The 24,060-nt window shown below is 35.4% G+C and overlaps 1 protein-coding gene across 2 annotated transcripts in view; it reads right to left on the reverse strand.

The window, feature by feature from the left end:
* pkd1b (polycystic kidney disease 1b) overlaps positions 1-24,060 on the reverse strand; it is an 87,770-nt gene that overhangs the window by 54,900 nt on the left and 8,810 nt on the right. For both annotated transcript variants that reach the window (XM_049464640.1, XM_049464639.1), the window contains exons 6-16: positions 23,760-24,025; positions 21,215-21,967; positions 19,641-19,772; positions 19,343-19,518; positions 18,287-18,414; positions 13,960-17,696; positions 12,734-12,904; positions 11,045-11,182; positions 9,054-9,336; positions 3,333-3,564; positions 1,565-1,715 (exon numbers count right to left, since the gene is read on the reverse strand). In XM_049464640.1, coding sequence (XP_049320597.1) covers positions 1,565-1,715; positions 3,333-3,564; positions 9,054-9,336; positions 11,045-11,182; positions 12,734-12,904; positions 13,960-17,696; positions 18,287-18,414; positions 19,343-19,518; positions 19,641-19,772; positions 21,215-21,967; positions 23,760-24,025 — 6,167 coding nt within the window. The remainder of the gene's footprint in view (positions 1-1,564; positions 1,716-3,332; positions 3,565-9,053; positions 9,337-11,044; positions 11,183-12,733; positions 12,905-13,959; positions 17,697-18,286; positions 18,415-19,342; positions 19,519-19,640; positions 19,773-21,214; positions 21,968-23,759; positions 24,026-24,060) is intronic.

Genomic DNA, 24,060 nt, shown 5'->3' on the forward strand with positions numbered 1-24,060 from the left:
GCACCCAATTGGGATACCACAGCAACCACTCCGAAAGACTATAGCAACCACCAAGCAACTACTTAGCAACATCTTAGCAACTGCCAAGTAATAGAATAACACCCTACTTTGATACCATAATGGTCACATAGCAATACCTTAGCAACCCCCTGGGATTCCACAGCAACCACTCAGAAAAACTATAGCAACCACCAAGCAACCACTTAGCAACATTTTACCAAATGCCAAGAAATAGAATAACATCCACCTGTGATACCATAACGATCACATAGCAATGCCTTATCAACCACCAAAACTATGGCAACCACCAAGCAACCACTTATCAACATTATAGCACCCAATTGAGATACCACAGCAACCACTCCGAAAGACTATAGCAACCACCAAGCAACTACTTAGCAACATCTTACCAACTACCAAGCTATAGAATATCATCCACCCATGATATCATAATGATCACATAGCAATACCTTACCAACCACATAGGATACAACAGCAACCACTCAGAAAAACTATAGCAACCACCAAGCAACCACTTAGCAACATTTTACCAAATGCCAAGAAATAGAATAACATCCACCTGTGATACCATAACGATCACATAGCAATGCCTTATCAACCACCAAAACTATGGCAACCACCAAGCAACCACTTATCAACATTATAGCACCCAATTGAGATACCACAGCAACCACTCCGAAAGACTATAGCAACCACCAAGCAACTACTTAGCAACATCTTACCAACTACCAAGCTATAGAATATCATCCACCCATGATATCATAATGATCACATAGCAATACCTTACCAACCACATAGGATACAACAGCAACCACTCAGAAAAACTATAGCAACCACCAAGCAACCACTTAGCAACATTTTACCAAATGCCAAGAAATAGAATAACATCCACCTGTGATACCATAACGATCACATAGCAATGCCTTATCAACCACCAAAACTATGGCAACCACCAAGCAACCACTTATCAACATTATAGCACCCAATTGAGATACCACAGCAACCACTCCGAAAGACTATAGCAACCACCAAGCAACATCTTACCAACTACCAAGCTATAGAATAACATCCACCCATGATATCATAATGATCACATAGCAATACCTTACCAACCACATAGGATACAACAGCAACCACTCAGAAAAACTATAGCAACCACCAAGCAACCAGTTAGCAACATCTTAGCAACTACCAAGCAATAGAATAACATCCACCTATGATATCATAATGATCACATAGCAATACCTTACCAACCAATTAGGATACAACAGCACTCTGAAAAACAGCAACCTCTTAGCAACCACCTGGGATACCACAGCATTTGCTAAAGGTTATAAACACATTAGAAACATTTATAATACAATTTTAGTAAATTTACAAATGATTATTATTTAAGCATTTAATACATTATTTAAGCATTTAACATTTAAATGTTAATTACTGATGTAAGTACTGTTATTTGTGATCCTTATTGTATTGATGTTTAAAACGTTTAGATTTTCAGTTATTATGTTAATATTTGTTTTGCAGTGTTGGGACTCACCTGGTTGAGCTGGCTGGTTAGAGCAGTACAGTACGCTATAATATCCTGAGGGTTTCCCTGCTGCACTAAAGCCCACAGATCTGTCTCACTCTTCTTCTTCAGCCACCCTGTAACACCTGTCTCACTCACCGGCAGCACCACCCTGAGCTTCCTGCAGGAGAGTTTACATTAATTACATATATTACACCAAAAAAATCAGCTTTTAATTCATCTAAAACTCTTTAAAACTACATTATATGTGAGGAATTCCCTGTTGAAAAAAATATATATGAAACATATATAAAACATATTGAGAAACAGATTTATGTACTTACTTAAAATATATTTAAAATACAATAATATTATGCTTTAATCAAATGTTTGAAAGTGAACTTTGATCATACTTGTTAAAATTACAATATAGTGTATTTAGAAAAATATAAATAGACTACTATGAAGTACACTTTTAGTTTAATGCAATCCTTATATATAATATACTTCTAAAATACTTATTTCCAAATATACTTTTGTACATTTTTAGCAAAGTGTGTTAAAAACAGCTGTTACAGTAGTTCACTTAAAGTACAATGTATCAGGTAACATTTTTAGAAAGTAAATTAAATTACTACTACTAATAAAAAATAATTTAAATACATTTGTGACACGCTAAAAATTGTAGATTACAGTATATTAAAATATATATTTTTATACCCAACGAAGTATATACTAGAAGTGTGCTACATACAAAAGACAGGAACATATAAGAAGCATATATATTTGTACTAATGTACAAATAGATCACATATATTTAACATCAATTCTAAGTACATTTCTTCTAATATACCTGGTGTATAATAAATAGTGAAACAGTTGTAATACTCATTAATAAATGTATTATAAATTTACTGTAAGCATATTTAAAATATGGTGTTACATACATGAAGAAGTTTAAATGTTTAAAATATATTAAAAGTACATTAATATTATGCTTAATCAAATTTTTAAAAGTGAACTTTGATCATACTTGTTAAAAAGTACAATATAGTGTATTTAAAAAATATATAAATAGACTACTATGAAGTACACTTTTAGTTTAATGCAATTAAATATACTTCTGAAATACTTATTTACAAATATACTTTTGTACATTTTTAGCAAAGTGAGATAAAAACAGCTGTTACAGTAGTTCACTTAAAGTACAATGTATCATGTTACTTTTTAGACAGTAAATTAAATTACTACTACTAATTAAAAAATAATTAAAATACATTTGTAACACGCTAAAATTTGTACATTACAGTATATTAAAATATATAGTTTTATACCCAACGAAGTATATTACTAGAAATATGCTACTTACAAAAGATAAAAAACATATAAGAAGCATATATATTTGTACTCTAATGTACAAATAGATCACATATATTTAACATCAATTCTAAGTACATTTCTTCTAATATACCTGGTGTATATTAATAGAAATACAGTTGTAATACTCATTAAATGTATTATAAATGTACTGCAAGCATATTTAAAATACATACATGAAGTAGTTTAAATGTTTAAATATTACTATTAAATATATTTTAAATATTTCCAGTTTTGTACTATTTTTATACTGTAATTAAAGTAAAGTAATAAGTACAAAATTTTATCACTCTTTAAATATACTGATTAATAATAATTTGGCTACAAGAACACTTTAGTGCACTATAGCACTATAATAATGCTTAATATATTTTAATCTACTGTTTTTTTATCACTGGGGTTTTGAGGGAATCTCACGCACTGTCTCAGAGCGGTGACTCTTGTCCCCAGCATGTCCTCGACCTGCACTGTTACAGTGATGACGGACGCCTCGTCTCTGGTTCCTGTAGGTCCTGAGGGCACCAGGCTGCTGAAAGTGTGCTGAGTTCCTCTGTATAGAGTTCCTACAGGACACAGTGGGTCAGAGTCCTCACAACGAGACACCTGCAGAGAGTAGATCACCTGAGCAGGTACACTTTCTCCATCCACCCAGCCTGCCAATCAGAAACACACACACACACACACACACCATCAACTGCATTCACTATACTGACCAGGTAACACTTTTCAGACAGAACGTTTTCTGAATGCAGGGGTGGATTTGGAAGTTCTGGGGCCCTAAGCAATGTTTTTTTCTGGGGGCCCTGATCACCTGATCAAATGGAGTCTTTTGTATATGCAAAATGCTATATTAAGGTTTCACACACCTTTTACAAGGTAAAATTCAAGCACTTTTCAAGACCCATTTTTAAGTTTTTCAAGCACCTTTCAGCTATGGTAAATTCAGCGATAACCAATATATCACAAAACTATTCTCCACACTTCACAGAGACTATGCTACTGAGAAACAAAATCATTTTAAGTGAGTAAATAGCAGGAATTATGGATTTACTGGTGTCAGTTTCACACAATTTAAATACCAATGTTCTTCACCGCATGTTTACACTATTCATTTGATTGAGCTGATTGAGTTACTGTAGTATGTCAAATTTGGGGGTGAGCTGAGAGCATTTATATATACACGTACTCAAAATGATTTTTTTTATTAGTTTTTTGTCACACTGCCAGAGATGGTATTATGTTTATGTAAACACAACCAGGATTGTGTTTGGTAATAGCAGAAGGAGATTAAATTAAAGAAAAATAAGTGTTATGATTCTTAAATGTGTCACCTATCTGAAGAGTATCCAACTTGATTGGGTCAATAATAAAACTATAACAAAAGATCACTAGGCAAATAACTTTCAATCATTTTTTTTACTGAAAATGTCCCCGGGGATCCGCTCGTTTCATAGCACTGACACCAGATGTTTTATTTCTTGCTGCTGCGAAAAAAATGGTGAGCTTTGTTAAGCTTTCAGTGCTGGACTTCCTTTTCTTTAATTGTCTTTTTTTTTTTGGGCACCGCTGGGATAAGACCATTACTCGTTTACTTTGTTACTTGTATTTAATTCAGCAAAATGAAGCAATTTTACATTAAAATGCTTTACACATGCTCGCTTCACCTAAATTGCAAGCAATATAAACAGCTTACATGGTTAATATTTGCCCTTTACCTTTCTTATGTTACATTTCTTTTAAAAAGTGCTACTCATTTTTTAATTAGTTTTTTAATAAAATGTAAAAGAAAATGAATTAAACTCAAGATATGAGTAGAAAATTTGTTTAGTTTCAAATTTACAAATGAAGCAATGTTTATTAGCCCTTGGCTAAACAGACTGTATGTAATATAAATGTGTAGGGGGGGTGGGGGGGGGGTGTTTTGATATATGTTTTTCACAAAAAATGAGCCAATGGCAATGAGTTTGAGTTAGAAAAAATATTTTTTTAGTATCATTTGAACACCACACAAGGGTTAACTTGCATGTACGGTGTCTCTTTGGTGTCAAACAAAAAATAAATAATGCGTTAAATTTTTTTTCCCCCATTTTTCTTTTGCCAACCTTTTGGCCAGCAGGGGCCCCGCGCAATTGCGGTAAAATTGGTGGTTAAATGTTACAGTTAATGTTCTTGGAACGTTCAGTCTGTCAAATTTTCTGGATGTTCTAAGAATGTTCTTTTTTTAACATTTTTTTAAATGTTCTATATCAAAGTTTTCATTTTTAATTTTGAGAATGTTACTTATAACATTTCGACAATGTTACAGTTAACATTCTTAGAACATTTATTATGTTCATTTTTCTGGATGTTCTAAAAATGTTCTTATTTAATGATTTTTTTAATGATCTGTGTCAAAGTTTTCATTTTTAATGTTGGGAGTGTTACTTTTAATATTTTTTTTTTAACATTTCCACAATGTTAGTATTCAGCTAGTTGGGAATGTTATGTGAAAATGTTCTAATAACATTGTAATGCAAACCATTATGTGTCACACATTTTCAGAACAACATGAACTGCATTCAATATACTGACCAGCTAATACATTTCGAATAGTAGAATGTTTACTGAACGTTAAAGTTAACATTCTTGGATTGCTAAGTCTGTTATGTTTTCTGAAAGTTCTTAGAATGTTCTTATTTAATGTTTTATTTTAATTTTGGGAATGTTACTGTGTACATTCAGTATACTGACCAATTAACAGTTTTTGGTACGCGACAATTACCATTCTTAAAACGTTCATTATATTCATTAAGTTTTTTTGATATGTAAGTTTTTTAAATGTTCTGGTAATGTTTCTGCTACATCACTTGCATCAAAGTTTTCATTTTTAGTTTTAGGAATGTTACTTACAGTTTAACGTTTTCATAATGTTAGTATTTGTCTAGTGTAGTAAGTTTTCTGGATGTTTTTAGAATTTTCTTATTTGACATTTTTTTATGTTCTGGTAACATCGCTGCAATGTCACTTGTGTCAAAGTTTCATTTTTTTAATTTTTTGGAAATGTTACGTACAGTAGGATAAAAAAAAAAAAAAACTATAAAAAAAACCTTCAGCAGCCAATGCGCATACACCCCATAGCTGCACTATTGAAATAGCAATCCGCCAAAGTCTGAGCGCACCTGGCTCTTAAAGGAAAGTGACACACTGATTATTTTATTTCACGTTACGCCCAAAATTAAACATACCCATAATTCATTAAGAGAATTAGTACATGCCTTTTGTGCACTTCGAGCTACGCAAGCTGTACTTTTCCCATCAGTGATGTCAGTAACAAGTAATCTAACGCATTACTATTTCCAATCCAGTAATCAGATAAAAGTTACTTATCCAAGTCACTGTACGTTACTGTCTTGTAATTTTCCTAAGTAAAAAAAGTTAAGTCGGATAGTCTCCACCTGCAGCCCACGAACTACAGCAGATCTGGCTCTTATAAAAGAATTACAGCTTTGTAGAAAAAATTTGAAATTGCTCTGATATTATAGCATTAGGATATGGCTCTGATATTATTAGGATTATAGCTTTTAGGAGAAATTCAAGATTATAATCACTAAGTAGATAGATAGATAGATAGATAGATAGATAGATAGATAGATAGATAGATAGATAGATAGATAGATATAGATAGATAGATAGATAGATAGATAGATAGATAGATAGATAGATAGGAAATTTAGGAATTTGTGTATTTTTTTTGTATCTGTGTATTATTTATATGAGAGAAAATTGTATTATATCAAAACAATGTCATATTTTAATATAATTTTCAATCTGCCTGGCCTACCTAACATTTTTATGGTAGTATTAACTCATATAAATATATATATATATATATATATATATATATATATATATATATATATATATATATATATATATATATATATATATATATATATATACATTTAGGTCAGAATTAACAGTAATAATAACAGTAATTGTGATAAAACAAGCTTTCTTGTTGTTCTCAGTAACTAATAAAGTAACTTGTAATCTAACTTAGTTACTTTTAAAATCAAGTAATCCATAAAGTAACTAAGTTACTTTACTTTTTAAATGAGTACTCAGTAATCAGATTACTGACTATGTAACTATGCTATCACTGGTTACGATAGCAAGTACACACTGACACGCCCTAAATCAAGCTGCAAGATGCATTGTTGGTGGCTTGCCTAAACATTGCTAAAATAGGACCCTAATAGGTGTGTGTGTGTATATATGTGTGTGTGTGTACAGTACCCACACACACGTGTACAGTAAATGTGTTGTATTGTAAACAGCATAATTAGCATTAAAACTGTATATGGTGAGGGTGAGGGTGTGGATGTGTTTCTGATCTGAAGTGAATTTTTATCTCATCTCACACTCGAAATCACTATTGATTATTGATTAATTCAGCTCCTCATTCCTTTACTGTGCTTCCTGTACTGAATACATAAAGGCTAAAGTCAAGGCTAACATTAAATAAACCTCTTAAATAACCTCGTCTAATTCATCCTGTTACAGTCCTGCTCATCATTATTGGCACCCATGAAGTTTAAGTACATATTGTGGAAATTCCCCCTGAAAAAAGTAGTCGACTGAAACAGCTTTTTGTATAGAGCACTCGCATTTAAAACAAAAGAGAAAATTATGAACAACAATTTAAAGCAACAAACAATGTGAGGGAAAAACAGGAAAAACCTTAAGCTTGCTGTGACACTGGTATTGGCACCCTTTACACTAAATTAGTATGAAAACATATTTTCACTCACCTGTGGCAAATCGCAAAGGATAATCACCTGTGACAAATTATCAGTGCCCATGTGACATGAATTAGCCAATGAATGATGACTTCAGAGTTTTAAAAAGCCAAACCTTGGGCCATGTTCTTTTGTTACAATGGTGAAGACAATGGAGCTGTCTGAGGACATCAGAAGTGCTATTATTAGCAAACACAAGACTTCCAAAGGGTATAAGACCATCTCCAAAGACCTTGGTGTCCCTGTTTCAACAGTGCGCAATGTTATTAAGAAGTTTGCCAAGCATGGAACTGTCAAGAACCTTCCTGGACGTGGAGGAAAGAGGAAAATTGACGAGAGAAGTCTTCGAAGGTTGGTGCAAATGGTGGAAAAAGAACCAAGGCAAACATCCAAAGAACTGAAGGTCAACCTGGAACAGTCTGGGGTCATGGTTTCAACAAGTACCATACGCCGCACACTAAACCAAGCAGAGCTTTACGGGCGAAGGCCAAGGAAGAAACTGATCTTTGCCAAAGAGTACCTTGACAAACCACAATCCTTCTGGGAAAATGTTCTGTGGACAGATGAACCAAAAATAGAGCTTTTTGGCAATGCAAAGCAACAGTTTGTTTACAGGCGGCGCAATGCAGCTTATAAGGAGAAGAACACCCTACCAACAGTTAAGCATGGTGGAGGATCCATAATGCTGTGGGGTTGCTTTGCTGCGTCTGGTACTGGAGCACTTGACCGTATCACAGGAATCATGAAATCTGAGAATTATCAAGAGATTTTAGAGCAAAATGTCCTACCCAGTGTAAGTCGAAGGTCATGGGTATTCCAGCAAGACAATGACCCAAAGCACACGTCCAAAAGCACACAGGAATGGTTTAAAAGGAAAAAATGGACTGTTTTAAAATGGCCAGCAATGAGTCCTGACCTCAATCCCATTGAAAATCTTTGGGGTGAGTTGAAATCTGCCATTGGGAAAAAGAACCCTGCAAACATTCAAGAGCTTGAACAAACTGCAAGGGAAGAGTGGGAAAAAATACCAGCTGAGAAGTGCAAGAAGCTTATAGATGGTTACAAGAAACGTTTGAAGGCTGTAATCACAGCCAAAGGGTGTGCAACTCAATATTAACAAGGGGTGTCTTTATTGCTGCACATGCTGTTTATTCTGTTTTGTCTTTAAAATTGCAACATGCAAATTGAAAAACAATGTTTTATTTGTTGTATTACTTTGAACCTCCAATTAAAAAACCCTGAATATATAACTTTGGTACATTTATATTTATTTCTGTAGATATTGTCAGGTTATGCAAAAAAGGAAGGGGTGCCAATAATGGTGAGCAGGACTGTACACGACCCGAGGATGATCCATGCTTTACCTGAGCAGCTGAAAGAGACCGGATCCTGCAGGAGCTGAACAGAGTGTTCTGGTGAGAGTGTGCAGCTGCCCGCTTGGGGTGAGGAGTTGATTGATAACGTGATGCTGGCTGACCCCCATAGGCCGGTGTTTGGTTGAGACACATTGAGAGTGAATACGTATTCAGATCCAGCTCTCAGTGTATCGGGTCTGATGATGAGATCAGGAGATCTGGCTCCAGTTGAGGTTGTGAATTCATTTAGTTGCAGAACGTCACCTGTTGAATCCTCTGCGGTCCATTTAAACTGTTGAGAAAGATTATATGTATATATATGTAGTATATTAAATGTACAGTCATATGAAAAAGTTTGGGCACCCCTATTAATCTTAATAATTTTTAGTTCTAAATATTTGGGTGTTTGCAACAGCCATTTCAGTTTGATATATCTAATAACTGATGGACACAGTAATATTTCAGGATTGAAATGAGGTTTATTGTACTAACAGAAAATGTGCAATATGCATTAAACCAAAATTTTTCGCTTCACTGTCCCATACAGCTTCTCCTTGTGTAAAGTGCGCTGTGTTGTTGAGCGATGCACAGTGACACCATCTGCAGCAAGATGATGCTGCAGCTCTTTGGAGGTGGTCTATGGATTGTCCTTGACTGTTCTCACCATTCTTCTTCTCTGCCTTTCTGATATTTTTCTTGGCCTGCCACTTCTGGGCTTATCAAGAACTGTCCCTGTGGTCTTCCATTTCCTTACTATGTTCCTCACAGTGGAAACTGACAGGTTAAATCTCTGAGACAACTTTTTGTATCCTTCCCCTGAACAACTATGTTGAACAATCTTTGTTTTTAGATCATTTGAGAGTTGTTTTGATGATGATGCCATGATGCCACTCTTCAGAGGAGATTCAAATAGGAGAGCAACTTGCAATTGGCCACCTTAAATACCTTTTCTCATGATTGGATACACCTGGCTATGAAGTTCAAAGCTCAATGAGTTTACCAAACCAATTTTGTGCTTCAGTAAGTCAGTAAAAAGTAGTTAGGAGTATTTAAATCAATAAAATGATAAGGGTGCCCATACTTTTGCACCGGTCAAATTTTGGTTTAATGCATATTTCACATTTTCTGTTAGTACATAAACCTATAAACCTCATTTCAATCCTGAAATATTACTGTGTCCATCAGTTATTAGATATATCAAACTGAAATGGCTGTTTCAAACACCCAAATATTTAGAACTAAAAATGATTAAGATTAATAGGGGTGCCCAAACTTTTTCATATGACTGTACTTATATATCAATAAGTACTGTTGGTGTAGGAACACACACATCCCACTCAAAATCAGAAATAGGTGGATTTTTCCCCCCACAAAAATGATAGAAATTTGTTAAAATAAACTTTTATTTTGAAAGCGAGCCAAAATCTGCACCCCCGCCATGTAAAGCACCCTCTCTCAGAAGCTTGTTTCCGATTACAGTTAGCTTAAGAAATAACTCTGCTATCTGTTTTATCAAGTAGACAGTGCGTACGCCCTGCCTAGAGGGGGTGCTTTTCCTGGCGGGGGTTTCAGTAGACAAAATACTAAAAAAAAAAAAAAAAAAAAAAAAACAGGACCCAACGCTGCTGAGTTTTACAACAGAATTGACATGCTAATACAGAATAATAATAATAATAATAATAATCAAATCTGTTATTATATTATTTTTATATTTTTAATATTAGGTGATAACTGATCAGTTTTTGTCATATAAATGTAATTTCGACATTGCACGCATATTCTTTTTAATAACAGTATATGTAATGTGGAGTAACATGTTTAGGTTGTAAAGTCACATAAATAAGAAGTACAAAAAATGTACAGTATTTTGTTTTTTTGTGATTAACTGTAATTCTGCAAATTCTGTTGTTACTATAAGTCACTATAAAGTGGGCTTTGACTCATTTTAGCAAATGTCAAACCGGCTCCTAAACCTTTGATAAGTATTAAAAGTACTATACCTGAATTGAGCCGTTACACAGAGAGCAATGGGAGCCCAAAATTATGGGATGGCTGTTTCTGATGTACAGAGAGAAGGAAGAACTGCAGGAAATGCACCTCAGAGTCACGGGAAGAACTTCTGCTTCATACATTTTCACCTGAGAGAGTAAAAAAACAAAATATTACGACCAGATTCTATGAGAAGGTAGAGTCATCTGGAATTCAGGCTTTCAGTTAACAGCTGTGCTGAACTCATCAGAAGTTAATTACTGGAATTTCTTGTCTTTTAATGTCTCTTAGTTTAAGAGCATCAGTTAAAGTAAAGTAGTGAAGAGGTAGAGTTACAGGTATACAGTGAATATTTTAATATTTGTCTATTTGAGTAATGTTTTAATAATCCAGATTATGAGAAGCAAACACTACTCAACTAAATAAAGAAAAAAAATGACTTTAAGAACTTCAAACCATCAAAAATTTTATGATGGAACTGGCTCTCATCAGAGAGCCTCATTGAAGTACAGGGAGAAAGGAGGATAGTAAAAAAGTATGCAGATAAACATACAGAACTATATACAGTCTGTAATTATTATACAACTACATATCGTCGCTGTCCAATGAAAAACAAGTATCTCAATTTTGGCGATTTTTAGGTTACTGTATAATTTTAACAAACCAACTGTTCTTTACACTGTGTCAAAATTTCTTGATGAATGGACCAAAAGAAATTCTCCAAAATGACCTGAAATAAACTCTTTTTACATTGATTTCCATTGAAAGTCAAGAAGGGTTTTTGTTGGACAGAGACCATATATAAGATGGACAATAAGTGGACAATAAGTGCAGAAATCATATAGGTGGTCATAATATTCTGGATTGGGGACTTAGTATATATATTCACTAGGGGTGTCACGATTCTCTAAATCCTCGATTCGAATTTTTCGTTTTTGTTTTTTTTTTACAGCAGAGAGGCCTATGCCAGTTTTAGATTAGTCTATGGTCAGTCATTGGTTTGATTAATCAAATTTACAATATCTTATTTCAAAAAGTGGACTTGATATAAGTGATGCAAAGTGATACAAGTGACCTGTAATACACCACATTAGGCACTAATGGTCAAATTTAAATAATTTAATTAAGATATATATTTAATGACATGTAGTGGCTTTTTTGTAGCAGCAGTGTGCACTATTAAAACAGCAATGTGCAACATAACAAAATAAATAATAAAGAAATACAGGAACAGTCATGTACAAAATAATAGAACAAACTGAACTCTATCCTACTATAACAGTTAAACATGAAAAATAAGACTTTAAGACTTTTTCTGTAATAAAGATATATTATTAACTTTATCTGAGAGAAAGATGCTCCTTAAGGTACCAGAACTATTAACATATTTGAGGCTAGACAAAACAACTGTTATTTTTATATTTTAAGTTTTTCTTTAAGAAGATGAGAATGTCCACATTCTCTGGAGAAAGGTCGATTACAGTGTGCTGCACCATTTGTGTAGTTTAGAGTGAGGTATCGTTGATCCTCTTTTTGACTTCGAGGCTCGAGACCATGACATACTTTCGATCGATTCCGATCAAATATCGAAATCATGACACCCCTAATATACATACATACATATACAGAATGTTCACATAATAAAAAGCATAGGAACAGCTCACATTAAAAGCTATATATGTATATAATGTTGTACTCACATACTGATCAGTAGATACAGATGACCGCCCGTCTTTTTGAACTGTTAGTGTGAATTGGTAAACTCTTCCAGACTCCAGGATGTGATTGGGCAGTATGAGGATGCTGCTGTAGAGCTGAATGGATTGATCGGGGATAAAAGTCTCTGTAGAATGAGATCCTGTAGAGTTTTTCTGTTAAAAAACAGGAATATTTAATAAATTAGCAATGTGGGCAATTGTTATTTAAAAAATTTAGGGGCCCTATTTTGGCAATCTTTACACAAGTTGTCAATCAGCTTGATTTTAGGGCGTATGTCAGTGTGTCTTTGCTATCGTAACGACGGTAAAAGTACACCTTGCACGTCTCGAAATGCACAAAATACATGTACTAATTATCTTAAATTATCTTCGAATATCTTTTTATTCAAAATCTTAATACCAGTACAAATTAGAAAATATTTTATATTTCTCAACTTTCTACTTCAAGCTGTTTACACTATGCATCAACACATGTTTTTACAAAAAATACCAGAACATTTAAAAACCTTAAATCATTTTTTTCTAAGAACATCCAGAAATTAGAAATGTTCATAAACGTAATGATCAGAAAAGCTTATGCGCACCAAAATATGTTAAGTAATTGGAATCTCCTTACTCTAGAGTTTTATTATATATGTATATGTTTGTGTAAAAAGAACATTGTTGTTTTATTCGATCATTTAGATGGATAATTTTCTTTTACTTTATCATTTAGTGCATTTATTTACAGAAAATTAGAAATGGTCAAAATAAGGAAAATGATGCAGAGCTTTCAGACCTTGAATAATGCAAAGAAAACAAGTTCATATTCATTTAGAAACAACAATCCTAATGTTTTAAGAGTTAAAAAAATCCATATTTGGCGGAATAATCCTAATTTTTAATCACAGCTTTTAATGAGTCTTGCTATGCTTTCCTCCACTAGTCTTACATGACATTTTAAGCAGTTTGGCTTTGTTTCAATGGGGTTTAGGTCTAAAGATTAGTCGTCCACTTATTGCTCAATGTCAGTCTCAACTTTAATGCTGAATTTTACTCAAACATATATCTATAAATGGTCAAAAAAGAGGAATTGATCATTTAGAAGTGGTCTCTAATTGTTTTCCAGAGCCGTTTATTCAGATCCAACCTTTACATGAATTGAATGTTAATGCAAAATTGATCTAATTGATTAAAATCAACATTCAAAAATGAAAAGTAATTTTTACCACTGTAATGTTCCAGTGAAACCGTAAGAGGTCATCCTGCTCCTGCTCGGCACAATCTGGATCGTAAGACTCTGTACCATCCAGTAGAAGGTCATTATGGGTTGACCAAATTCGGTAAGAGCCGCCTTTTATCACCGGGACCAGTGGGCTGTTAACGACAGAAATCTTGGTGGTCTCATGATGTTCCAGAAGCGTTCCTTGAAACCTGGTTGTGAACTTTAGACAGTAATCCCCCACTTCCAGTTCATGCTTTGGAAGATAGAGCAGTGGCGTTGAAACATCGATTGAACTTTTTAAAGACATTTTCTTCTCTGTGCAAGTTGGATCCTGAAAGATCTCCCAGAGGTAGGTGGTCTTGTAGGAAACGCAATCATGGAGATCCACACTTGCTTCAAAATAGCTCGGTCTGGACTTGTAGATTTTTGAGTGCTTTAAAATCAAGGATACTTGAGGTTTTATGCATTCTAGTTCCTCAACCACGATAGCTAAAGAGTCTGAGACATGGCTGATATTATTAAAAACAATCACTCGAGCGAGAAATCTGCCTTTTACCTTGTATAAGTGGTCTACTGTATTCAATTTCGTGACCTTTACCATGGATTCTTCAGAGTCGCCAAAGTCCCAATGGAAAATAAGATCACTGCCACTGCTAACAACGGCACATAAAGTGATTGGGTGATCTATAAAAGGTCTATTTGTTGAACAAACCATTAGTTTAACTTCCAATACTGGCCACTGAACAGTTATCAACTCTGTGATAGACTGCAAACAGAACGTGGAAAGACCTTTGAGACTACTAGCTTCCACCGTCACAGAGATTGAACCATTGCTGGATGGTGAGTACAGAACATTTTGACCAGTTATTCTTAAATCATTGGCACCATTTTCATGCATTTCTTGAAAGCTCCATTGGTATTGGTAAGTCACCTGAGATCCCACTTGGACTAAAGCTTTAAAGTTGTATGATTTTAAAGCTTCCAAAACTTTTGGGCAGCACTCAAGGATCCCAAGGATCTCCATCTTTAGACCATTGACTCGTTCTACAACCTGTACAGCCACACTTGCTGATAAACTGCTAATATGATTCTTAGCAATTGCTTTGACCGTTTGATTTCCGACAGGAAGAGATGAGATGGTTAAATTTTCATGAACATTCAGAGAATAGTTCTTTCCTGCAGATTCGAGTTTGATCGAAACGCCACTTCCTCGAGAGATAGATGGTGTAAAAGTGATTGGATCATCCTCACAGATTGCTAAATCACTGGCGCCAAGAGTAAGACCTTCAATGGCATCTTCCACTGTTAACAAGTGTGAGATAAGCTGCCAACTGATATCGTTTGAGACATTAAGAGTCACTCGAAGATCTCCTACATCCATAAAAGAGAAGCTAAAAGTTTGATTGTTGGTCAAGATAATGGCATTTCCTCTTGGAACGGCCACAACAGTCCATTCCCAACGTAGATCACTTCCTTTTCGAACAAATCCAATGAATTCTAGGACGCTGTTTGATCTGACGAAGAATGGAGAATGGAGTGATTGTCCATCAATCTCAAAGTCAACTCCTGAAATACTCTCCCGAACTATGAGTTGTTTGGTGGCGTCAACTGAGCCTAGAACATTGGTCACTGATACTTTTAGCTCAAAAACGCCAATGCTTTTGAACACATGAAGGATAAAAGATGCACCTGATGTCTCGAGGGAGCAATTGGAGTCAAGACACCAAACATATTGAAGGTCTGACCCTGTTTTCACGCTCACGGAGATGTTCACAGGTTGTCCTTTCGCTGCTACGTCAACTGGAGTTGAAATATTTACACCAGAAACTCGCTCCACTGCTCTTACCGTAATATCTTTACACACTTTTCCAAGAGCATTGGCAACCGTCAACTTGATGGATACAATTCCAGAGCTGTTTGTTAATAGTTTAAAATGTTGGCCATCACCTACTTCAACTGTTTCATTGCGTCCATTCTGAGAGGCCAGCCAATGATACGTCAAGCTTGAACCGTGCTTTATGGAGGCTGTCAAAGTGATTGGCTCGTTTGTGGGGAAATAGCTCAAAGATTTAAAGTTCTGGCTTGTAATTTGGACTCCTTCTATTCTTTCTAGAACTTCCACCAAAGCTGAGCTTTCCATTTCACTGACAAGATTCTGCACTAGGACTTTAACCTCAAAGACGCCTGCTCTGGAAAACGTATATCTGTACTCTGACTTTCCAGGATTTGGTGGAGAAAGAGAGTCTAAAGAAACTGTCCAATAAAATTTGATGCTAACATCATGAATGGCATTGCTTTCAACATTAAAAACAGTTTCTTTGCCTGCCTCTGCATATGACTGATTAGTTAGAATACGTACATACGTTATAGGAGCTTGTACCTCCACATAAGCAACTGCAGACTCCCGGTTGATGGCGTTAAAAACTGAAGCATTGATGAGGAACCTGCCAGCTGAGGTAAAAACATGCGATTGGTTTTGTCCTACCATTTTTGGAGAACCATCACCGAAGCTCCACTCAAAAGCTCCATTATTCTGGCTTGGTTCAGTCCAAAAGTGATAGAATTGATTGGCGCTAAGCACATCTGAGGTACCATTGTGTTGTATGGATAGCTTTGGTATGGGCATTTGAACAAATATGGCTGCCTTTGCTGTTTTGTGGCTTACTCGATTGCGTGCCATCACTGTAACTTCGTGCAAGCCTTCTTCGATGAAAATGAAGCAGTGATGGGAAGTTCCATTGACTGGGACAACACTGGTAGAAGAGCTGTTGTACCATAGAAATTGGTAATTTTGCCCAGTAGGAAGTACAGAAGCATCAAAACATATCTTTTCACCCAATGCTACAGCATCTTGAGACGAGCGAAGATGCAAATCTGTAATCAATGCCTCAATGCAAACACTTGATTTGGTTTGATAATGGTTTGACGCTGATTCTACTTGGTTGTAGACTGTTACACCAACTGAATAATTCCCAGGATTTGTGAAAGTATGAGCAATTGTAGATGATCCTTTTCTCACAATCAATGGTGTTCCATCTCCAAAGCTCCAATGAAACGTGAGCATTGAAGGATTGCATGTAACCACTGCATGAAAATGGGTTTCCTTGCCATTGACAATGCAATCAGTTGGCAGAGTTATTCCAATTATGGCCAGTTGATAGATTTCCACATTAATTGATTGGATCACTCTGCTCACAGCATTAGAAACTGTAACTTGAACACTATAGTTCCCTGTGGTCTTGTAGACGTGAGAAATTGAGCTTCTAGAAAGGTCTTTAAACAAAGTCCCATCTCCAAGATCAAAGGTCCACCTGAGATCGCTTCCTGACGAAACTCTACCACTGATTTGAGTCAATGTATTGAGTTCATTGGGTCCGTTATAACTCAGCTGGACACCTGAGATAGTTTCAATAATCTCCACAATCATCCAGGCTCTCAGCTGTGATAGGGTGTTGTCTGCAGTGACAGAAACGTTGTATACACCAGCTTCTATAAAACTATGGCTGATTTTGTCATGAAGTCCTTCAACCTCTAGGGTGGCATCGCCAAAATCCCATGTATAAAGCATTCCCAATGAAAATGGAACTGTAGAAGCTTCCAACAGAAGAGTTTCATTGGGTTTTTGGACAGGAGGTACTGAAGAGAGCAGCACTTTTGTCAGTGGAGATCGCACTTTAACGGACACAGCCTTTTCAATGTGGTCGTATTCGTTTTCCACCTGCATCCGCAACATGTAATCACCTTAAAGGAAATGCAAAAGAGTAGAAACATGTTCTTATTAGGGGTGGACGATGTGAATGTAAGAAAATCACAATATTTTTTTGTAATTTTGAGATAACAATATGTCACATTTGTCATTTTTGTCAATGATAAATCAATAAAAAATATGTGTTTACTATATTTAGATTTTGTATATATTACTGCAGCAAAAAAACGAGAATGTTATATGTAGTAGTATTACAGTTTAAAACATAATATTGTGGCAAGAAAAAGGTTTTCCCCCCTACAGATTTCTTTTGTTTTTGCTTTTATCAAACAAACTTATATATTAGACAAAGATAATTTAATAAACCAATCTAGCCCTGTGTATATTATGTCCTGTTTAACTTACATTGCCTTGCCATGAACACACTGGCCAGTTTCCAGCCTCACTCACAAGATAACACCTCACAACTTATACATCTCATAAAGAAACAATTCCTTATCAATTTGTATACTGCTGTCCTACGATTGTTGGCATATCAGTGCAGACTGCAGTCTGTTATGTGTATGTATACAGCAATATTACAGTATATAATACATATACTGTAATATTTCTGTATAAGTGTTACCTGGTGTCCTGTAGGTATGATGTACAGAGTCCTGTAGATAGATCTGTGTATCCAAATCGGATTCACTCTTTTCTATTGGGGCAGAAAATGAATGATTCACAGATGTGGATCCATCACCAAAATCCCACCTGTTGAACAAAAAAAAAAAAACGCATTTAAAATTCCAGTCAAAATTTTGGACTTTGGAGTTTTTTATTGTTTTAAAATGTTAATCATGTTCTGTAAATAAATAATAAGTCATTCAAACCATGAAAAAATACATGGAAAAGTAAAATATTTTATATTTTATATTTTTCAAAGTAGATGAAACTGGCTAGAAGATGAAATGGCTCAGGTTCTATGGCCGAGCCATTTGTTTCAACATCCCAGATGCTGAGTATATCATGAAAATTTACGCTACCTGCATGTGCCCGAGCAGCTCATGCCAATACCCTGGTTGCCAAGTGGAATACAGAAATCATGTTGAATCACTTTTACCTACACCCTGTTGCTGAGTATAATATAGAAAACGGCCCAAGCCATTTGTTTCAACCCACTGGTTACAAAGTATAGTAATGGAATCGGTTCAAGCCATTTGCTCCAACACCCCGCTTGCTGAGTATATTATGGTAATTGGCTCGAGCCATTTGTTCCAACCCACAGGTTGCAGAGTATAGTATGGGAATCGGCTCAAGCTATTTATTCCAACACCCTAGTTGCTGAGTATATTATGGGAATTAGCCCAAGCCACTTGTTGCAACACCCCGGTTGCAGAGTATAGTATGGGAATTGGCCAGAGCCATTTGTTCCAAAACTTCAGTTGCTGAGAATAGTATGAAGATTGACCTACTCCATTTGTTTCAACCCACTGCTTGCAGGGTATATTATGGCAATCAGCTTGAGCCAATTCTTCCAACACCCTGGTTGCCGAGTATAGCATGGGAATCGGCTCAAGTCACTTGTGTTAGCCGGGCTTGAGTCACGCTTTTGTCTTGGTAGAAACAATCAACGAACCTAGAAGTTACAGTTTTCTCAACATAAAAGTGTCTTTTGACCATTGTAGGGAACAAATCTAACCTTATTGTGACGCCAACAGATCTGTCCTGTTGGACTCTCAGGGTGTAGATGTTTGGGGTGTTCACAGCGACTGCGTCCATGATGGACAGTAATGTGAGGTCAGATAATGGGGACATTACATCAGCCAAGAGCCGGACTTCTAAAACCTGAGAGCTTATGGGATTCTCTGCTGTTACCTATTGAAAACAAAACAACATCAATATCTGATACACATTTTTAATATAGTATTTATTAGAATTCATCACAGACTTCTGTAACACTGCCATTGGTCACTTATGGTAGATAGATGTATGATTACCCTGAGCACATGCTCTGCTGGCGTGTTAAATACTACAGTATAAGCTTGTCCGGTGTAGAGAGACTGGACACGGTTATCAGTAACCCAGGAGTACTTTACAGATGAACCAGTGATCACTGCTGCTGTAAACAACTGTGGACAAAGATAGAATAAGAGCGTAAGGTCATGCACGTATTGCCAAATCTTTATCTATTTGGTAGAAACTTTTAATAAGACTACTTTTTAATAATGTGCAAATTTGTGTTAGCCTTTCATTGGTTCTATTAAATATACAGCTCTGGATAAAAGTAAGAGAGCACTTAAAAATGATGAGTTTCTTTGATTTTACCAAATTAAAAAACTCTGGAATATAATCAAGAGCCATCAGACCAAACTGAACTGCTTGAATTTTTGCACCAGGAGTAAAGAAGCATAAAGTTATCCAAAAGCAGTGTGTAAGACTGGTGGATGAGATAACCATAGTTATTCCACCAAATATTGATTTCTGAACTCTTAAAACTTTATGAATATGAACTTGTTTTCTTTGCATTATTTGAGGTCTGAAAGCTCTGCATCTTTTTTGTTATTTCAGCCATTTCTCATTTTCTGTAAATAAATGCTCTAAATGAGAATATTTTTATTTGTAATTTGGGAGAAATGTTGTCTGTAGTTTATAGAATAAAACAAAAATGTTCATTTTACTCAAACATAAACCTATAAATAGCTAAATCAGAGAAACTGATCACTTCTCAAGTGATCTGAGAAACTTTTCAAAATATATGTCACATAGGCCTGGCTCATAAAGTATCTGTCTGGTTTTGGGTGTGAAATATATCCTTTTTTAATATTTTATATTGTATATACATAGAATTTTGCATGTATGTTGTTTTAAAAAATGTGAATGGATACATTTTATAGATATGTTTAAAATACACATATTTTACCATACAAAATGAACATGTTTAGAAAATGTGTACATTTGTAAAAAAAAAAATATATATATATATATATATATATATTATAGCCATTTTATATATGTTTTAGAATTATATCTACATATATCCATATGAAGTATGAGTGTGATAAATATATACTGTACATCAACTTATAGTTAACTTACAGCTCTGGAAAAAAATAAGAGACCACTTCAGTTTCTAAATCAGTTTCTCTGATGTTTAGGTAAAATATTGTCATTTAGAGCATTTATTTACAGAAAATGAGAAATGGCTGAAATAACAAAAAAGATGCAGAGCTTTCAGACCTCAAATAATGCAAAGAAAACATGTTCATATTCATAAAGTTTTAAGAGCTCAGAAATCAGTATGTGGTGGAATAACCCTGGTGGTTTTTAATCACAGTTTTTTTTTCATGCATCTTGGCATCATGTTCTCCTCCACCAGTCTTACACACTGCTTTTGGATAACTTTATGCTGCTTTACTCCTGGTGTAAAAATTCAAGCAGTTCAGTTTGGTGGTTTGATGGTTTGTGATCATCCATCTTCCTCTTGATTATATTCCAGAGGTTTTCAATTTGGTAAAATCAAAGAAACTCATACTTTTTGTATGAGTATTTGTACTTGTACGTGTTGGTGTACCTGTGTTATATCCACCAGAACTCTGTGTAATCCGTGTGGATGGATGCTCAGTCCTGTCACTGGAATGTGAACCTGTAGTTTTATACTCAGCATCTGCGAGTTCAGTGTGTTTGAGGCGGTGATGTTTAGAGTTAGTTGTCCTTGGGTAGATGACGTTATGTAGGCATAAGAGAACCATGTATCAGGGGTGTCCCTCTCACAGGCTGCCCGGGATTCGTGCATATCCGCTGGGCAGGAGGGCTGGAAGGGGACTCCTGTCTCAGACACTGGTTCTGACCATTCGCTCACAGCGTTCTGTCCTGAAACGATCTTTATGATTATTAATGTTGGGATATTTACTGCTAAATGTATCTGGTTTTCTTTGCTGAGCGCAGGATACACTACCCGGAGTCCTGAGACTGGGGTCAGAGGCTCAGAGATACGGGTGGAACCAGGCGTGGTCGCCGTGTCCATCCTGAGGTCGCTCTGGGTGCTGCTCAGGACAGGTGGAACAGCGTAGAGATGCACAGGGTCCTCGTAGATGAGCCTCAGGTCACAGACCACACCGTCCACCCACCGGCCTCCACCTGTCGGATCAGAAACGCCGGCCTCCACCCAGCCCCCCAGCTCGTGCCCGAGCACGGAGAGGTAGCTCTGTCTCCAGGCCGAGTCCGAGCCCCTCACGCAGTGGAGAAGATCTCCTGGTGGTCGGTTGTGCTGCACTGCTACGATGTCGTCAGGATACACAGCGATATGGTGTTCTTCAAGGGCGATCTAAAGTTAATGAATAAAGAAAAGTATGATAGGATTTTAAAAGTGTTAAACAAACCAGAATATGTTTTATATTTAATATTTTACATCCTTAAAAGTAGCATCTCTTGCTTAGTTTAGACAGTTTTGCACATCTCTGCTGGATTTTCTCAGTCAGATTTATGAGGTAGAGTCTCCTGGAATTCAGGCTTTCAGTTAACAGCTGTGCTGAACTCATCAAGAGTTAATTACGATACTTGAATTTCTTGCCTCTTAATGTTAAAGTGTTTGAGAGCATCAGTTAAAGTAAAGTAGTGAAGAGGTAGAGTTACAGGTATACAGTGAATAGTGAAAATTTGAGTAATGTTCGAATCCAGGTTATGAGAAGCAACAACTACTCAACTAAATACGTAAAAATAAGATCAGTCTGAAAAGGAGAATTTCAAGAACTTTGAAAAAAGTATCTTCAAGTGCAGTAGCAAAAAAGACCAACAAAAACATTATAATGATGAAACTGGCACTTATCAGGACCGCTCCAGGAAAGGAGGAGCAAAAATGCTAAATGCTTCACAGGGTATTTTGGTTTGTTTAACACTTTTAAGTTACTACCTGATTCCTTATGCGTGTAAGAGTGATCTATTTTAAGCGTTTATTTATTTTATTGTTAATGATAATGGCTTACGAAAAGCCAATTAAAACCCAAACATCAGTGTCTAGTAGAAGATTAGAATAATATATAAACCCTGTAAAGACCAATATTACACCTTTGAGTGTACAATTATTAAAAGTGTACCTTTAAACCCCGGTGAATAAAAATATATATTTAATTGTACTTAAAACATATTGAGAAATGTCTAAGTATGCTGTAAATATACTAACAGATTTATCTACTTACTTAAGATATATTACAAGTACATTAATATTATGCTTTCATCAAATGTTTGAAAGTAAATTTGATCACACTTTTTAAAAAGAACAATATAGTGTTTTTAACAAATATAGACTACTATGAAGTACACATTTAGTTTAATGTAATTCAATATACTTATATACTAAATATACTAAAATACTTATTTCCCTATATAATATACTTTTGTACATTTTTAACAAAGTTTGTTAAAAACAACTGCTCACAACAGCAGTTCACTTAAAGTACAATGTACCATCTAACTTTTTAGAAAGAAAATAAATGACTAAATTTATAAAATTTAAAGTAAATTTGTAACACGCTAAAAATTATAGTACAGTATATAAAAAATATATATATACCCAATGAACTATACTAGAAGTGTGCTGCTTACAAAAGACTGGAACAAGAAGCATATTTGTACTCTAACATCAATTCTTAGTGTGCTTAGTGCATAATAGTGATACAGTTAATAATTAAACGTATTATAAGTTTACTGTAAGCATATTTAAAATATGGGGTTACATACATGAAGCAGTTTAAATGTTACTTAAGTATTTAATATTTAAAATAGTTCCATTTTAATACAGTTAAGTACACTTTAAGTAAGTCTTTTGTACTATTTGTATACAATTGAAGTATAATAAGTACAAAAAAATATACTGATTAATAATAATATACTGATAAATAATAAAATACACTTTAGTGCACTATAGCATAATAATGCTTAGTATACTCTATATACTTATAATCTACTTTTTTTTACTAGGGAGTACAAGACAGTACTTACATATCATACCTCTGTTTTTTTAGTGTGTGTAAAATAATAAATAACACTGGTTCAGTACAGTCTTTATAGGGTGTTCTGTCTGGTTATGTGCTGTAGGTAAATGTGAATACTCTCCTCACCCTGAGATGGACTGGCTGAGCTGCTGGAGGGATTTGTAAGGGCATGTCTGCCACCGTGTGGTAGTATGGAGGTGCTGCTGGGTGGCGAGGAGGCAGGGGGAAGATGGGAGCTGCAGTAGAGGAGGGGTACGGGCTGCAGGGGCGGGTAACTGGCAGGCAGCTCTCCAGCAGGTGGCACCAGTAATGCCCACTGATACAGGCTCCTGTGGTGTTACACAGGGGCTCTGCAGAACAGCAGCTGTAGGGGTTCAGGAGAGAGCTACAGCCTGAGAGAGAGAGAGAGAGAAAGAGAGAGAGAGTG

This window comes from Astyanax mexicanus, chromosome 15, assembly GCF_023375975.1.
Source record: "Astyanax mexicanus isolate ESR-SI-001 chromosome 15, AstMex3_surface, whole genome shotgun sequence".
NCBI classification, from domain to species: Eukaryota; Metazoa; Chordata; class Actinopteri; order Characiformes; family Acestrorhamphidae; genus Astyanax; species Astyanax mexicanus.